This window comes from Lepus europaeus, chromosome 22 (assembly GCF_033115175.1).
Source record: "Lepus europaeus isolate LE1 chromosome 22, mLepTim1.pri, whole genome shotgun sequence".
Classification (NCBI taxonomy): domain Eukaryota; kingdom Metazoa; phylum Chordata; class Mammalia; order Lagomorpha; family Leporidae; genus Lepus; species Lepus europaeus.
In genome coordinates this window covers 27,881,869-27,899,711 of record NC_084848.1, presented here as the reverse complement: position 1 = coordinate 27,899,711, position 17,843 = coordinate 27,881,869, and the positions used below count along the sequence as shown (strand labels likewise).

General features: G+C 42.6%; 1 protein-coding gene across 17 annotated transcripts in view; it reads right to left on the bottom strand.

The window, feature by feature from the left end:
- The window catches only part of NUMB (NUMB endocytic adaptor protein), a 174,068-nt gene that overhangs the window by 65,943 nt on the left and 90,282 nt on the right, over positions 1 to 17,843 (bottom strand). For 15 of the 17 annotated variants that reach the window (XM_062181401.1, XM_062181402.1, XM_062181405.1 and 12 more), the window contains one exon: positions 10,121 to 10,261. The exons of the other annotated variants lie outside the window; for them this stretch is intronic. In XM_062181401.1, the coding sequence (XP_062037385.1) occupies positions 10,121 to 10,246 (126 nt within the window). In that variant the 5' untranslated portion in view covers positions 10,247 to 10,261. The remainder of the gene's footprint in view (positions 1 to 10,120; positions 10,262 to 17,843) is intronic. 17 annotated transcript variants of the gene reach the window in all.

The following is a 17,843-nucleotide window of genomic DNA, read 5'->3' as shown; positions in this document are numbered from 1 at the left end:
CCCAGGCGGGTGCAGGGGCCCAAGGACTTGGGCCATTGTCTACTGCTTTCCCAGGCTATAGCAGAGAGCCGGATTGGAACTGGAGCAGCCGGGACTTGAACTGGCACCCACATGGGATGCTGGCACTGCAGGTGGCAGCTTTACCCACTATGCCACAGTGTCAGCCCCTTTTTAATGTTTTTGTTTTTTGTTTTTTGTTTTTTTTTAAAGATTTTTTCTAGGGGTCGGCGCTATGGTATAACAGGTTAAAGCCCTAGCATGCAGTGCTGGAATCCCATATAGGCGCTGGTTTGAGTCCTGGCTGTTGCACTTCCGAACCAGTTCACTGTTAATGTGCCTGGGAAAGCAGAGAAGGATGGCCCAAATCCTTGGGCCCCTGCACCCATGTGGGAGACCAGATGAAGCAGCTCTTGGCTCCTGGCTTTGGCCTACTCCAGCTCTGGCTGTTGTGGCCATTTGGGGAGTAAACCAGTGGGATGAAAGATCGATCTCTCTCTCTACCTCTCTGTGTAACTCTTTCAAATAAATAAATCTTTTTTTAAAAAAAGATTTATTTTATTTATGCAGAGTGACAGAGAGAGGGAGGGAGAGACAGAAATCTTCCACCTGCTGCTTTACTCCCTAAATGGCTGCAATGCTGGGCAAGGCTGAAGCCCAAGAGACTAGAACAACAGCTGGGTTTCCTACACGACTGGCAGGCGTTCAAGTACTTGGGCTATCTTCCACTGTTTTCCCAGGCACATTAGCAGGGAGCTGGATTGAAACTAGAGCAGCTAGAACTTGAACTGGCACGCTGATATGTGATGCCATATCTGCTGTGCCACAACGCTGGCTCCCAGTTCCTATGTTTCTTTTAAAGAATTTTTAGGGCTAATGCTGGGGTGTAGCAGATGAGGCTGCCTCCAACATCTCACATGGGTGCCAATCTGTGGCAGTTATTCCACCTCCAATCCAGCTCTCTGCTAGTGCTTCTGGGAAAGCAGCTGAAGACAGTCCAAGTGCTTGGCCCCTGCACCCACGTGGAAGACTTGGATGAAGCTCTTGGCTCCTGGTTTTGGCCACTCCTGGAGTGGCCATTTGGGGAGTAAACCAGCGGATTGAAGATCTCTCTCTCACTGCCTTTCAAACAAATAAAATAATATTAAAAAAAGCTGCCACCTGCAGTGCCGGCATCCCATATGGGTGCCGGTTCGAGTTCCAGCTGCTCTACTTCCGATCCAGCTCTCTGCTATGGCCTGAGAAAGCTGTAGAAGATGGCCCAAGTCCTTGGGCCCGTGAACCCACATGGGAGACCCAGAAGAAGTTCCTGGCTTCGGATCAGCCATTGTGGCCATCTGGAGAGTCAAACAGTGGATGAAAGACCTCTCTCTCTCTCTGCCTCTCTGTAACTCTGCTTTTCAAATAAAACAAATATATCTTTTTTAAAAAAAGTTTTTAAAAATTATTTTTTATTTATTTGGGAGTCAGAGAGAATGAGACAGAGAGCTCTCCCATTTACTGGTTCATTCCCTAGATGCCTACAACAACCAGGGCTGAGACTCAAGGCCACAGCCAGAACAGGAAACACAATCTAGGGTTCTCACATAGGTGGCAGGAACCAAATTACTTCAGCCATCACCACTATCTCCAAGGTCTGCACTGTAGAAGCTGAAGTCAGGAGCTGGAGCCAGGAATCAAATCCAAGCACTGATGTGGGATGCAAGCTTCCATAACGCTAGGCTGACTGCCTATTAGGGGTCTCCCCACTTTCTTAGCTCTAGTATTACACACCTGTGGTTTTTGTTCTCTTTATTAAGACTCATTTCTACTACTACCTCCAAGCTATTTAATCTCTGTGTTTTCTCTTATAATAAAATGAGAAAGTAGGGTTTTATGATCTCTGATACCTGTGGCTCCTTTTTTTTTTTTTTTTTAAAGATTTATTTTATTTATTTGAAAGAATTACAGAGAGAGGCAGAGACAGAGAGGTCTTCCATCTGCTGGTTCACTCCCCAGATGGCCACAATGGCCGGAGCTGCACTGATCTGAAGTCAGGAACAAGGAGCTTCCTCCGGGTCTCCCATGCAGGTGCAGAGGCCCAAGGGCTTGGGCCATCTTCTACTGCTTTTCCAGGCCATAGCAGAGAGCTGGATTGGAAGAGGAGCAGCTGGGACTGGAATCGGTGCCCATATGGGATGCTGGTGCTTCAGGCCAGGGCTTTAACCTGCTGCGCCACAGCGCCAGCCCCTACCTGTGGTTCTAAGGATATAAGTTTCTAAGTGTTTCCAACAGTCATTAGTCTATCACTTACCTTAATCAACTCAACTGGTCACATTAAGGCTGTTTATGACAAGAACAACCACAAAAAAGGAAGATTAGGTTTAGAGAACAAAAAAAATTCCTAAATGGACTGATTCTAGATTCTGTAATCTATTTTAGAAATGTGGAGATGGAAATCAGCCTTGTGTCTTATTAGATTATGAAAAAAACATGCCCACTGAAATACATTATTAAAAAGATTTCTTTCCTTCTCTAAGACACTGTCTTACTGAAGAACTGCAGCTGATTTATGCTTTAATGACTAAAATATTTGACACTGGGACAAAATCTTTTGTCTGTATGCCTTTTCCAAATTCCCTCTGAGTAAGAGACTTTTATTCAATAAAATGTGCTTTAGAAAAACCAGTATGTGGAACTTCATTCTTGGATGAATTAAGTCATTTTTCCCTTTCTTGGAAAAAAAAAAAAAGATTTCTTCCCCTGCTTTGGTAATGCTATCCATGAGAAGAAATGCAGATCCCAGCTGTGAGAGACTGTACAGTCCACAGTTCCCAACATTAGCAAAAAGTAACACAATAATCCTTCATTTATAAGGAACCAAAGGCATCTTATCATGTATATGTAGTTGTGCTTTATAGCAGATATAATTTTAATATTGTGCAGAACACAATATCAAAATTTGTTTTGGGTCTTTAACCACAAAGTAGCTGAATGAAATGAGATATTCTTTATTAATTAAGAATACAACTTCACCTGAAATCATATAAGATGATATATTAAATCTAATCATATAAGTTTAGAACTGAAGAGATTTAAGAAACCCAAAATCTTCACTTTCAAATGTGACCCTAGATGTCAAAACAATTAAGCAGTTTAGAGAAAATCATATTACTAGTAAATTAACACAGCACTAGGAATAGAATTATGGTCTTTTTACTTCCATCATCTTTCAACCATCTCACACTACACCTCTCTGTTAATGCCAATCTGCAATTCTCCTAATAATGCTCATGGTTTACTGCTCTTAAATGCATTAACTTAATATTATTTTTCTTTAAAAAGTGGTGAAATCAGAAAGGGAGAATTATCCATTGGGTACAGTTGCTTATTGCTAAAGCAGGGCTTCATCTTCCTCATGGCTCAGTATTTCTTCCATAACTGAAATTAGCCCTGACCTTTCCTAATCCACACCACTGTTGATTAAACAGAAGATATGAGGAAGTTTTGCTTCACAGAAATATTACAGTTGGCAGATGAAGAAGTGATGACAGAATTGGAGTGTCACCATTTTGTAAGCCTTTATGAATAAACTCAGGCAAGGATCATCAATAGCTGCTGTCATTACAAAAGGGTAGATAATCAGCTACTGTCTGCCTTCAGATAGCAGTCCATATCAACAGTGATGTATTTCTGGAGGAAAAACTAAAAATTAAAAGTTAAATCTGATCAAGCCTTGAAAACTGGTAATTTCAAAAGAAAAGTAGGAAGTAGAGGGACATATTAAGCAAAACTAGTTTTATGTATTCTCATTTGTTGAGGACAGAAGGCTTAGAGTTCAGAACCTACTGGAGTTAACTGGCTCCATGAAACACCCTAGGCTGTCAGCTGCAACAGCTGTAATGTATATCCTGGGAACGGGAGTAATCAGAGGTAGACAGAACCATGCCCAAACTATAATCTAGCCTCAATTTTGTTAATACCTGATGAGGGAATTGCACAGGCCAATCTGTCTCAAAAGCAGATGTGAAACTTCTTATCAAAACAATAACAGGGGTTGGCGCCACAATAATAAACAAAAAAGCAAAATATTAACAACACAGAGTCCAGCTATCTACTCAATAAATTCAACTTGATCATGATGTATACTAACCAAGGTAAGTTTATATCAGAAACTCAAGGTTGGTTGACTGTTTAAAAAAATCCACAGAATTTACCACTTAGGACAACTAAGATAAAAATCATCATCCTCTCTATAGTATAGAAAAAACTTTTGGTAAAATTATTTACACTGGAGGCTGGCACTGTGGCATAGTGGGTAAAGCCACGGCCTGTGGTGTCAGCATCCCATATGGGCACTGGTTCATGACCCAGCTGCCCCACTTCCAATGCGGCTATCTGCTATGGCCTGGGAAAACAATAGAAGATGGCCCAAGTCCTTGGGCTCCTGCACCTGCACAGGAAGACCCAGAAGAAGCTCCTGGCTCCTGGCTTTGGATCGGCACAGCTCCAGTCATTGTGACAATTAGGGAGTGAACCAGTGGATGGAGACCTCTCTCTCTGCCTCTCCTCTCTCTGTATAACACGGACTTGAGAATAAAAAAACAAATCTTGAAAAAAATTGTTTACATTCCATAATTTAAAAAAACTTCCTAAGAATAGGAGAGAATTTGTTTAATTTGAGAAACTGTAGCATGATCAGGAATGAAGCAAAGGTACTTATTAGTCACCAACTCTACCCAGCACTGTATACTAGGCTCTAGCCAGTGCAATGAGGCAAGAAAAAGAAATAAAAAGTATAAGGATAGAAACAGAAGAAATATAACTATATTATTCATAGATTATCTTATTGTACTAGAAAATCCAAGATTATTCAAATAAATTAATAACTGAGTTTAGCAAGATTGCTAAATTTAATTTCAGTATACAAGTCAATTGCATTTCTGTAACTGCAATACACAGAAAATGAACTTTTAAAAAATACACAATTTCCAATAGCATCAAAACTGAATGTTTGATATCATCCCCCATTCACAAATCTAATCTTTTTTCTAAGATTTTATTTATTTATTTGAGAGGTAGAGTTATAAACAGTGAGAAGGAGAGAGAGAAGAGTCTTCCATCCACTGGTTCACTCCTCAAATGGCCACAATGGCCGCAGCTGGGAAGATCCGAAGCCAGAAGCCAGGAGCTTCTTCCAGGTCTCCCATGTGGGGACTAGAACTGACGCCTATCTGGGATGCTGCTGCTTCAGGTTTGGGCTTTAATCCATTGCGCCACCGCGCCAGCCCTGACTTCTGTCTCTTAACTGATCTCTCTGCTTTCTTATCTATCTATCTATCTATCTATCTATCTATCTATCTATCTATCTTGACAGTCAGAGTTAGACAGTGAGAGAGAGAGAGAGAGAGAGACAGAGAGAAAGGTCTTCCTTTGCCGTTGGTTCATCCCCCAAATTGCTGCTACGGCTGGCGCGCTGCGCTGATCCGAAGCCAGGAACCAGGTGCTTCCTCCTGGTCTCCCATGCAGTGCAGGGCCCAAGCACTTGGGCCATCCTCCACTGCCTTCCTGGGCCACAGCAGAGAGCTGGACTGGAAGAGGAGCAACTGGGACAGAATCCAGAGCCCCAACCAGGACTAGAACCTGGGGTGCCAGCGCCACAGGCGGAGATTAGCCAAGAGAGCCACGGTGCCAGCCCATAAATAAATGAATCTTAAAAAAAAAAAAATTACTGAATAAGAGCTATGCTTTCTGTGATACAGCTATTATGGTCACACACAAAATAAAAAAGACCTGCTGTTAAAATACTAACTTCTACAATAATGGCAGTCCTTATTGTACAAAGCTGTGGTCTACAAACCAACTGGTAGATCATTTAACAGAGCAAAATGTTGGTCTAGTATGCAAGTTCAACATCCATATGCTGAATTCTCCATCTGGTGTACCCTATCTACCCTATCTAGTGCACTTCCTAGAAACAACTAAGTAAATGCCTTATATTCCCAAACTAATAGGATAAAAAAGCCTTTCCATCTCATTTAACACTGAGTTCAAATAATGAGTTCTGCATGCACCCCTAATTTTATTCCGCCAAATGTGAAAATAATATGACCTTCTGAATCCACCAAACAGAAGCTCTATTTTGGCATGCTATATGTTCTACATAATGAGAGATTTAAGATTTTAATTATAAGTCAAAGAATCAGCTTGGATTCCACCAATGAAATAATTAATTATTTTGAAGATTTATTTATTTATTTGAAAGTCACAGTTAGGGAGAGACAGAGAAAGAGATCTTCCATCTACTGATATATTCCCTAGATGGCTACAACACCAAAGCCAGGAGCCAGGACCTTCTTCCAGGTCTCCCACATGGGTGGCAGGTGCCCAAGCACTTGGGCCATCCCCTGCAACTTTCTCGGGCCATTAGCAGGGAGCTGGATTGGAAGTGGAGCACTGGGACACAAACCAGCGGCCATATGAGATGCTAGCATCAGAGGAGGAGGCTTTTACCTGCTATGCCACAACACTGGCCCCCAATTTATTTAACAACCAAAATTAATACTAGCATTTAAAAATGTTTGTAGGCAATTACAGGTAGATTCTTTATACATTACTTTAACTGATGAAGCATATTGTTTAAATCATTAGTTCTCAAAATTTTTAGTCTCCAGACTCCATTATATTGAGAATCTCCAATAGTTTGTATGTCAGTTATGGCTGTAAAATACTTAAAATTAAGAATCTTATAAAATATTCAATTCATCAAAAAATAAGCCCACTGTGTGTTAATATAAATAATATACTTATATATATTTTTAATTTAATGTTTATGTATTTGAAAGAGAAGATGGATAGAGAGAAATCTCCCATCTGCTGGTTTACTCCCCAAATGCCCAGAACACCAGGAGCTGGGCCAAACTGAATCCAAGGACCTGGGATTCCATCTGGGTCTCCCACATGGGTGGCAGAGGCCCAGGGTACTTGAGTCATAACATGCTGCCTGCTGGGTTGAGCACTAGCAGAAAGCTGGAATCAGAAGTGAAACTGGTACATGAGTCCAGGCACTCTGATACTGGCTGGGGTTTCCCCAAGCAGTATCTGGACTGCTGCACCAAATGTCTGCCCTAAAGGATATATTTTTAAGGACAAATATCTGTATTTTCCAAAATAAAAAGTTAGTGAGATGTGGCATTAATCTTTATTTTTTATTTTTATTTATTTGACAGAAAGAGTCAGACAGTGAGAGAGACAGAGAGAAAGGTCTTCCCTCTGTTGGCTCACTCCCCAAATGGCCACCATGGCCAGAGCTACGCCGATCCAAAGCCAGGAGCCAGGTGCCTCCTCCTGGTTTCCCACGCCGGTGCACAGCCATCCTCCACTGCCTTCCCGGGCCACAGGAGAGAGCTGGACTGGAAAAGGAGCAACCGGGACTAGAACCCGACGCCCATATGGGATGCCAGCACTGCAGGCAGAGGATTAACCAAGTGAGCCACAGTGCCGGCCCAGTGGCATTAATCTTAATATTCAGCTTAATAGAAAAAGATTGGATTCTCACATTTGAATCTACATTTAATCTATTGTAACAGGATATTTTGTTGAAGTATATAAAGTTTGGCCTCACAGAGATAATTGGTTGGAAAAGAAGATACCTCAGGACTCCTTGAAGACGTTTTAGCAACCTCACTTTGAGAACCTCTAGATTATATCTGGTATAGGTAATATTTCTATTTGTAACACTGGAATTCCTCTTCCATTAATAAAATCATCTTTGTGGCCGGCACCGCGGCTCACTAGGCTAATCCTCCGCCTTGCGGCGCAGGCACACCGGATTCTAGTCCCGGTCAGGGCGCCGGATTCTGTCCCGGTTGCCCCTCTTCCAGTCCAGCTCTCTGCTGTGGCCCGGGAGTGCAGTGGAGGATGGCCCAAGTCCTTGGGCCCTGCACCCATGGGAGACCAGGAGAAGCACCTGGCTCCTGGCTTCGGATCAGCGCGGTGTGCTGGCCGCAGTGCACCAGCTGCGGCGGCCATTGGAGGGTGAACCAACGGCAAAGGAAGACCTTTCTCTCTGTCTCTCTCTCTCTCTCACTGTCCACTCTGCCTCTCAAAATAAATAAATAAATAAAATAAAATCATCTTTGTTATACTAGCAGATAGAATTACAAGCTTTGAAACCTACTTTAATTAATCATTATTCTAATATGAATTAAATTTACCAGTATATCTAAACATACAATAGAGATCAAATAAGCTGCAATTTCATTTGATTACTGTCTAGTAATTGTGGACATTTCCATAAGCTTCTGTTTCTTATTTTCTGCAGTCACTGTTCTGTTGTCCTCCAAATCCAATTCCACAACTTTTCTACTCACACTCTTCTACACAGCTTCACTTCCTATTCCCTTGAGAAAATATGTCTTCAGAATAGAACTCTACTTATCTCAAGCCAACACACCACAAACTTAGGCACAGTTCTCCCTATTTTCCATCTTTCTGAGGAATCATAATGAAATAAAATCAGTATTTCTTCAGCCTAAAACTAAGCCATTCTAATGCAATACCTTCTATATGGTTAAATGCTACAAGATTAAAGAGAAAATTTCCTTTAACTGTTACGATTAATTCTGAGATTTCTAGAATATATCAGATGTATAATTAAGAAAGTAGATTTCAATTCCCCTTGCGTTATCATTTATTAAGCATATCCCACTGAAAATCTTTTTGCATCCTGATAATTTGGGATGTTCAGATGTTTTTAAAAATATATTTATTTATTTGAAAGGCAGAGTAACATGGCAGGGGGGTGAAGGAGGAGAAAAGGGAGGAAAGTGGGGATAGAGGGAGAGGGATAGAGGGAAGGAGAGAGAGATCCTCAAGATATTTTAGGATTAGTATTTTCATTAGAAGTGATCTTCTGGCCGGCACCGTGGCTTAACAGGCTAATCCTCCACCTTGCGGTGCTGGCACACCAGGTTCTAGTCCCGGTTGGGGCACCGGATTCTATCCTGGTTGCCCCTCTTCCAGGCCAGCTCTCTGCTATGGTCCGGGAAGGCAGTGGAGGATGGCCCAGGTCCTTGGGCCCTGCACCCGCATGGGAGACCAGGAGAAGCACCTGGCTCCTGGCTTCGGATCAGCACGATGCGCTGGCCGCAGCGGCCATTGGATGGTGAACCAACGGCAAAAAGGAAGACCTTTCTCTCTCTCTCTCACTATTCACTCTGCCTGTCAAAAAAAAAAAAAAAAAAAGAAGTGATCTTCTTGGTACTTATTTCAGGTTACACATCAGAACTCCTTATTTAGATAGGAGAAGAAGGGCCAGTGCTGTGATGTAGAAAGTTAATTCTCTGCCTGCTGTGCCAGCATCCCATATGGGTGACAGTTCAAGTCCTGGCTGCTCCACTTCCAATCCAGCTCCCTGCTAATGTGCCTGAGAAAGCAGTGGAATATGGCCCAAATGCTTGGGCCCCTGCACCCATGTGGGAGACCCAGAAGACGTTCCTGGCTCCAGGTTTCGGCCTGGTCCAGCCCTGGCCGTTGCAGCCATTTGCGGAGTAAACTAGTGGATGGAAGATTCTCCCTCTCTGTTACTCTTTCAAATAAATACATGCTTAAAAAATTGGAAAGGAAAAATCACCAATTACAATTTATTTTTCTTCTATTTTAATTCTAACACTGAAGCATAATATGAAAGGATTAATTTTTGAAGGGTTCTTTTTATTTTTTAAAGATTTATTTATTTATTTGAAAGTCAGAGTTACAGAGAGAGAGGGAGACAGAGACAAAGATTTTCCTTCTGTTGGTTCACTCCCCAAATAGCCACAATGGCTGGGGTGGGGCCAGGCTGAAGTAAGGAGCCTGGAATTTCTTCCAGGCCTCCCATGGGAATAGCAGGGGCCCAAGCACTTGGGCCATCTTCTGCTACTTTCCCAGACCATTAACAGGGAGCTGGATCAGAAGTAGAACAGCCAGAACACAAACAAGCGCCCAGATGGGGTGCCAGCACTGCAGGTGATGGCTTTACCACTAAGGACACAAGTCAGCCCTGAAGAGAACCCTTGAACTAATGAACTGTCTGAACTGATGAACACACAAAAGGCTGTCAGTTCTTTTCTACACAGAGATTTATAGAAATATTAGCTCTTACCTTAACTGGAAAGCTACATTTTCCAGTACGAACCCCTTCTTCATCTGTCTGCCACTGATGTGGACGACTAGCCTCTGGAACATAAACATCTTTCTTTCTCCTGAAACTCTGTCGCAGTTTATTCATTTTAATTTTTACAATCTGTGGACAGTTAGAAAATATAAAAAATAATTTATTAGTTTTCCACATATTTGAATTCTGGATTACTATATTAATAAAGAGGTAACATCCCAAATGAAGGTTTTTGACTTAAAGGATAATGAACAATCAGTACACTTTCTCTTACAGTAACACCAAATTTAAACAAATTAATCATTTTATATTTATACTAGTTCTTATAAAAACCACATTAAGCTCTAGTAGGATCTGAAGGAAAGATCATTCTGAGAACTTTCAAGTACTTTAACTGTAATAAACAAATGAGAAATTCTTGCTACTAATGTCTTTGACAAATCCATTCCAAGTCTTGAAAATGGAATTGTGTGTGTGTGTTTAAGATTTATTTGTTGATTTGAAAGGCAGACATATAGAGAGAAAAGGGGGAAGGAGACAAAGACAGAGACACAGAGAGCTTCCATCTACTGGTTCACTCCCCAGATGGCCTCAACAGCAGGAGCTGGGCCAGGCTTCAGGCAGGAGCTCAGAGCTTCTTCTGGGTCTCCAGTGTGGGTGCAGGGGCCCAAGCACTTGGGCTATCCTCCATTGCTTTCCCAGGCACGTTAGCAGGGAGCTGGATTGGAAGTGTAGCAAGACAAGACTTGAACCGGCACCCATGTGGGATGCCAGTGCTGCAGGTGGAGGCTTAATCTTTTCCATCACAGCACCAGGCCCCAAAATGGAAATTTGTGTGTATAGGTTGCAGACTGCTAACACCTTCTGAAAACTTTCATACATACTAGTAAAAACTAATTCTGAAACAATGGAATTTGGGAGACCTTTTCGGCTTACTAGTAGGAAACACTAAGCAATCACTTTTGGACAAAAAAAATGCAATAAAATAAAACTTTCTTTAAACATATAAGGGTGCCTCAAAAAGGTAGTAGAAAAAATGGAATTAAAATATAAATCTGGCTGGTGCCGCAGCTCACCTGGCTAATTCTCCACCTGCGGCGCCAGCACCCCGGGTTCTAGTCCTGGTCGGGGTGCCAGATTCTGTCCCGGTTGCTCCTCTTCCAGTCCAACTCTCTGCTGTGGCCCGGGAAGGCAGTGGAGGATGGCCCAGGTCCCTGGGCCCTGCACCCGCATGGGAGACCAGGAGGAAGCACCTGGCTCCTGGCTTCGGATCAGTGTAGCGCGCCAGCCATAGCGGCGATGTGGGGGGTGAACCAACAGAAAAGGAAGACCTTTCTCTGCCTCTCTCTCTCTCACTGCCTAACTCTGCCTGTCCAAAAATAAATAAATAAATAAATAAAATAAAAAAAATTTGGTGTAAAATTTTGAAATCCATGCATACAAGGAAACTTCTAAAAGTACAAATAAAATGTGCATCAAAAAAAAAACTAAGCATGGATTTCAAAATATTTGAAGTGCCCTTGTTCTTAAATAAGTTTTTTAAAAAAGATTTCTTTATTTATTTGAAAGTCAGAGTTACACAGAGGCAGGGGGTAGTGGGGGGGGGGGGGCCCTTCCATCTGCTGGCTCACTCCCCAGATAGCCACAAAGGCTGAAGCTGAGTGGATCCGAAGCCAGGAGTCAAGAGTCTTTTCCCGGTCTCTTACATGGGTGCAGGGGCCTAAAGACCTGGACCATCTTCTATTGCTTTCCCAAGCCATAGCAGAGAACTAGATCAGAAGTGGGGCAGCCAGCATTCGAACTGGCACCCGTATGGGATCCGGCATTGTAGGTGGTGGCTTTACCTGCTATGCTACAGTGCCAGCCCCAAGAAAAGGTTTTACTAATACTAAATTAATCTGAATTAGAAATTTCTTGCAAACACTGTGACATGAGAATGTACTTTCATATCTATAATCAAGACAGTAACAATGAAAGACTCACAAAAGTCTAAGTTTCATATTTAAACATGTAAGTTAAAAAGTATTTAACTATAGTCAGTTGTTTATAGGAAGAAACATCTCTTGAAAGCTGTCAAATGTATAGAAATCACAAAACTATAGAAAAAGAAGATATAGCTGTTAAGAAACACAGAATAGTAGAAAGCAACGAGTAAATATAAGAGAGAAAAATCCCCTTTATAGAGCAAAATCTCAAAACATGAACCCAATATCTTCAGTTTTCTGTTAAAGAGTATAGCTCACCCTTCTCATTGAGAAAATGATATGACAAAGCTATCAAAAGGAACAGTCCTCTCTGTTAAGAGTGTTAATTCCCATAAGACACCAACTGAAAGTTCACATGCTGGCAGGCGCCGTGGCTTAACAGGCTAATCCTCCGCCTTGCGGTGCCGGCACACGGGGTTCTAGTCCCGGTTGGGGCACCGGAGTCTGTCCCGGTTGCCCCTCTTCCAGGCCAGCTCTCTGCTGTGGCCCGGGAAGGCAGTGGAGGATGGTCCGAGTCCTTGGGCCCTGCACCCGCATGGGAGACCAGGAGAAGCACCTGGCTCCTGGCTTCGGATCAGTGAGATGCGCCGGCCGCAGCGGCCATTGGAGGGTGAACCAACGGCAAAAAGGAAGACCTTTCTCTGTCTCTCTCTCTCTCTCTCTCACTATCCACTCTGCCTGTTAAAAAAAAAAGAAAGTTCACATGCTGAGGAAAATAATAATCCATAAAGCCACAGAATTATTACCAAATTAGCTAATTTACATGGACAAGTTAATCTTACCACATATCTTAAAAGGTAAAAATTCTGACAGAGAAGTATAAGAAAGCTCCGGAATTTCTAAAAATGAATTTAGGTAGATCACTCATTCCTAAACTATCTAAAACACAGTCTACCTTAATCCTAATGATTCAAAAAAGAATTCCATAACCTTCCTTGAAAACATATACTTGAGGATGGCATTGTGGCCTAATGGGTTAAGCCACTGCCTGTGATGCCAGAGGGCCAGTTTGAGACCTAGCTGTTCTGCTTCTGATCTAGCTTCCTGCTAACGCACCTAGGAAGGCAGTAGATGATGGCCTGAGTGCTTAGGCCCCTGCTGCCCAGGTGGGAGCCCAGATGGAGTTCTGTGCTCTTGGCCATTGAAGCCATTTGGGAGAGTGAACCAACAGATGGAAGATCTCTCTTCGGTCTCTTCCTCTCTGTTACTTCACCTTTCAAATAAATGAAATAAATCTTAAATTAAAAAATACATATTGTTACATATACTCTTACATCACATTTTCAAAAATATACAAAAAAGAGAAAAATTAAAAGCATTGGGGCTGGCACTGTGCTGTAGCAGGTAAAGCCACTGCCTGCAGTGCAGGCATCCCATATGGCCAACGGTTCAAGTCCCAGATGCTCCATTTCTGATCCAGCTCTCTACTATGGCATGAGAAAGCAGTAGAAGATGGCCCATGTCCTTGGACTCCTGCACCCATGTGGGAGACCCAGAGGAAGTTCCTGGCTCCTGGCTTCAGACAGGTGCAGCTCTGGCCGTTTTGGCCTTGTGGGCAGTGAACCAGCAGATGGAAGACCTCTCTCTTTCTGCCTCTCCATCTCTCTCTGTGTTTAACTCTTTCAAATAAATAAATAAATCTTAAAAAAAAAAAAAAACAAATTATATCTTTTCTGAAGATGGCACTCAAAGTATCTTTAAAAAAAAGCCTATATAATTCCTTTTTTTTAAAGATTTATTTTATTTATTTGAAAGACAAAGTTACAGAGAGGGAGAGACCGAGAGAGAGCTTCCATCTGCTGGTTCACTCCCAAAATGGCTGCAATGGAGGGGATTGGGCCAGGCCAAAGCCAGAAGCCTTGTACTCCATTCAGGTCTTTCCACATGGGTGGCAGGGGCCCAAGTCCTTGACCATCTTTTGTTGCCTTCTCAGGCACATTTGCAGGGAGCTGGATCAGAAGTGGAGCACCATGGACTTGAATCTATGATTATATGGGATTCTAGTGTCACATTAATCCACTGTGTCACAACACTAACCCCTATAATTAAAAAAAAAAAGAAAAGAAAAGAAAAGAAATTTATTTGAAAGGCAGAGAGAGTGTGACAGAGAAAAGACATAGAGTTATCTTCAATCTGCTCCTCCACTCCTCAAATGCCTGCAACAGCGACAGATAAGCTAGGCTGAAGCCACGAGTCTGGAACTCAATTTGGATCTCTCGTGGAGGTGGAAGGAACCCAACTACTTGAGCCATCACCTGCGCCTCCAAGAGTGTGCATTAGCAGGAGGCTGGTTCACTTGCCAAAAGGCTGCTGTGACTGGGGCTGGGCCAGGCTAAAGCCAGGAGCTTCCTCTGAGTCTCCCACATGGGTGGTAGGGCCCCAAGAACTTAGGCCATCCTTCACTACTCTTCTCAGGCCATTAGCAGGGAGCTGGATCAGAAGTAGAGCAGTAAGGACTCAAACCAGCACCCATATAGGTGCTGGTGCTGCAGGCCATGGCTTAACCTGCTGTGCCATTCTGCTGGCCCCGAATATAATAATTTTTGCTTACAAAGAACACACACATGGATAATAAGAAAAAAAATAGAAAATCTAAAAATTTGAAGTAACATTTACTAATGGCCATCAATAAAGTTGAACTTTACTCCCAAATAAAGAAAATCACACCTCTTGAAGAAAGTCCTGGTAGAACAAAGGGAAAAAATTTATTTTTGTACATATAAAGGCTGAGAACAGGGGCAGATTTTTAGACCACCCATAATGATGCCAGTTAAGGGGACAGGCATTTGGCACAATGGTTAAGACACCAATATCCCTTATCAGAATGCCTGGGTTCAAGTCCTGGTCCTACTTCTGATGCTGTCTTCCTGCTGATTTCCATGTTGGTAGGCAGGAGGTGATGGCTAAAGTACTTGGGTCCCTGCCATCCACATAATGGACCACACTGAGTTCCAGGTTCTTGGTATTTGCCTGGCCCACCCTGCTGCGGGAGGCATTTGGGGAGTGACCAGAGGATTGAAGAGCCCTGTCTCTGTTTCTCTGCCTTTCGTATAAATAAAAATAAAAAAATTAAAAAGATGTCAGTTAAGATGCCCATATCCCATACTGGAGTGCCTGGATTTGATTCCTAGCTCTGGCTCTTCATTCCAGCTTCTTGCTAATGTGGACACTAGGAGACAGCAGTGATGGTCCAAGGAATTGGGTTCCTGCCACCCACATAGGAAGACCTGGAATGAGTCCTAGTCTCTTAGCTTCGTCTTCAACCCAGGCCAGCTGTTGTGGGTATTTGGAGAGTGAACTAGCAACAGAACAAAAACAAACTTAACTGTTCTACCAACTAAATCTTAAAAAAAAAAAAAATTCTATTCTGCAAGAATGTTTAGGGGCCGGTGCTGTGGCACAGTGGGTTAACGCCCTGGCCTGAGGCAATGGCATCCCATGTAGGAGCCAGTTCAAGACCTGGCTGCTCCGCTTCCTACTCAGCTCTCTGCTATGGTCTGGGAAAGCAGTGGAAGATGGCCCAAGTCCTTGGGCCCCTGTACCCACGTGGGAGACCCTGAAGAAGCTCCTGGCTCCTGGCTTTGGATTGGTGCAGCTCCGGCCGTTGCAGCCAACTGGGGAGTGAACCATCGGATGGAAGACCTCTCTCTGCCTCTCCTCCCTGTGTAGCTCTTATTTTCAAATAAAAAAAATTTTTTTTTAATGTTTAGGTCACTAAATTTTCCAGATTCTTTTAAGAAAAAAGATTTATTTATTTTATTTGAAAGGCAGAGTTAGAGAGAGGCTGAGAGGTCTTCCATCTGCTAGTTCACTCCCCAAATGGCCGGAACAGCTGGAGCTGAGCCAATCTGAAGCCAGGAGCTTCTTCTGGGTCTCCCATGCGGATGCAGGGGCCCAAGGACTTGGGCCATCTTCCACTGCTTTCCCAGGCCTTATCAGAGAGCTAGATAGGAAATGGAGCAGCCAGGATTTGAACTGGCACCCATATGGGATGCCAGCACTGCAGGAGGCAGCCCAACCCACTACGCCATGACACCGGTCCCAAATAAATAAATTCTAAAAAAAAAAAAAAAAAAACTCAAAAAATACTTAGTAATACTCTTTCCTAACTTACTTTAATTACAAATACTCTGTCAAAGTCTTGCTACCCCTTGATGCAGTAAATTGAATAAATCATTGTTTAATCAACAAGTATTCTCTCTGTGTGGGGAAAGTCAACCGTAGAAACTTATTAGGAAAGATGACAAAGGGAGAAATTAAAATACAACTCCTGAGGCCTTAGCAAACAGGATAGGTGGTAAATGTTATGCAAATAAAGATAAACAGAATTAGGAAGGAGGGGAATTAGAAGTGCTGGTGGCAGAATAAAATTTTTAAATAAGAAAGTAACATTTTAGCAAAGAATTGAAGGAGGTAAAAAAGTGAGCCCCATCAGTAGAATGAGCACCTCAGGAAAAGAAAATAATCAATGTAAAGCTCTGAGGGCCCATGCCTATAATGTTGTAGGACACAAAGCAGATTAGTGTGTCCCATGAAAAATGAAGGCTAGAGAGTAGTAGATGCCAAGACCAGAGGACATGCATATGACGAAGTCATACAGAACCTGGAGGCCAAAGGCTTTACGTTTTCCGCTGAGATATATTGATGCTCCCATGAAAACAGCACTAAGGGAAATGTGTCAGAAACAAACCTTAGGGTTTGCTGTTATTTGAGAGCTTTTTTTTTTTCTTTCATTTTTTGTGCAATTTATTTTGGTCAGGTATGAATTTTTTTTTCAACTTTTATTTAATAAATATAAATTTCCAAAGTACTTTTGGATTATAGTGGCTTTTCCCCCATAACTTCCTTCCTACCCGCAATCATCCCATCTCCCACTCCCTCTCCCATCCCATTCTTCATCAAGATTCATTTTCAATTATCTTTATATACAGAATATCAACTTAGTATATACTAAGTAAAAATTTCAACAGATTGCACCCACACACAGACACACAAAGTATAGAGTATTGTTTGAGTGCTTCTACCTCATCTCCTAATCCTTCCCCACAGAAGCCTATAAAAGTGAGGCAGAAATGTTCTGGGTATTACTTCTCTACCTGCTCTAGAAAATGTACTATTCACTAACATGGCATCTGCTGATATCAGACTTAGACTATTTAAGTGGGAGAAAGATGTGTTAGATTCCACTACGTAGGCTGGAATTAAAGACATTATCTTCATCCTTATACTTGGTGAATTTAAACTTGTTAAACTTATTTAAAAGACTGACAGTTTGGGTTCAAGTTGTAGAGGCTCCTGAATGCCAGACTCAGATATTGGAATTCAGGATTCATGATAGGTTTTTTTTTTTTTTTTTTTTTTGACAGGCAGAGTTAGACAATGAGAGAGATAGACAGAAAAGTCTTCCTTCTGTTGGTTTACCCCCGCAAATAGCTGCTACAGCCAGTGCACTGCACCGATCCGAAGCCAGGAGCCAGGTGCTTCCTCCTGGTCTCCCATGCGGGTGCAGGCGCCCAAGGACCTGGGCCAGCCTCCACTGCCTTCCCGGACCACAGCAGAGAGCTGGACTGGAAGAGGAGCAACCAGACCAGAAGCCGGCACCCCGACGGGGACTAGAACCTGGGGTGCCGGTGCCGCAGGTGGAGGATTAGCCAAGTGAGCCGTGGTGCCGGCCAGTTTTTTTTAAACACAATTAAGGATGAAATTTTTACACATGTTGGTTGTTC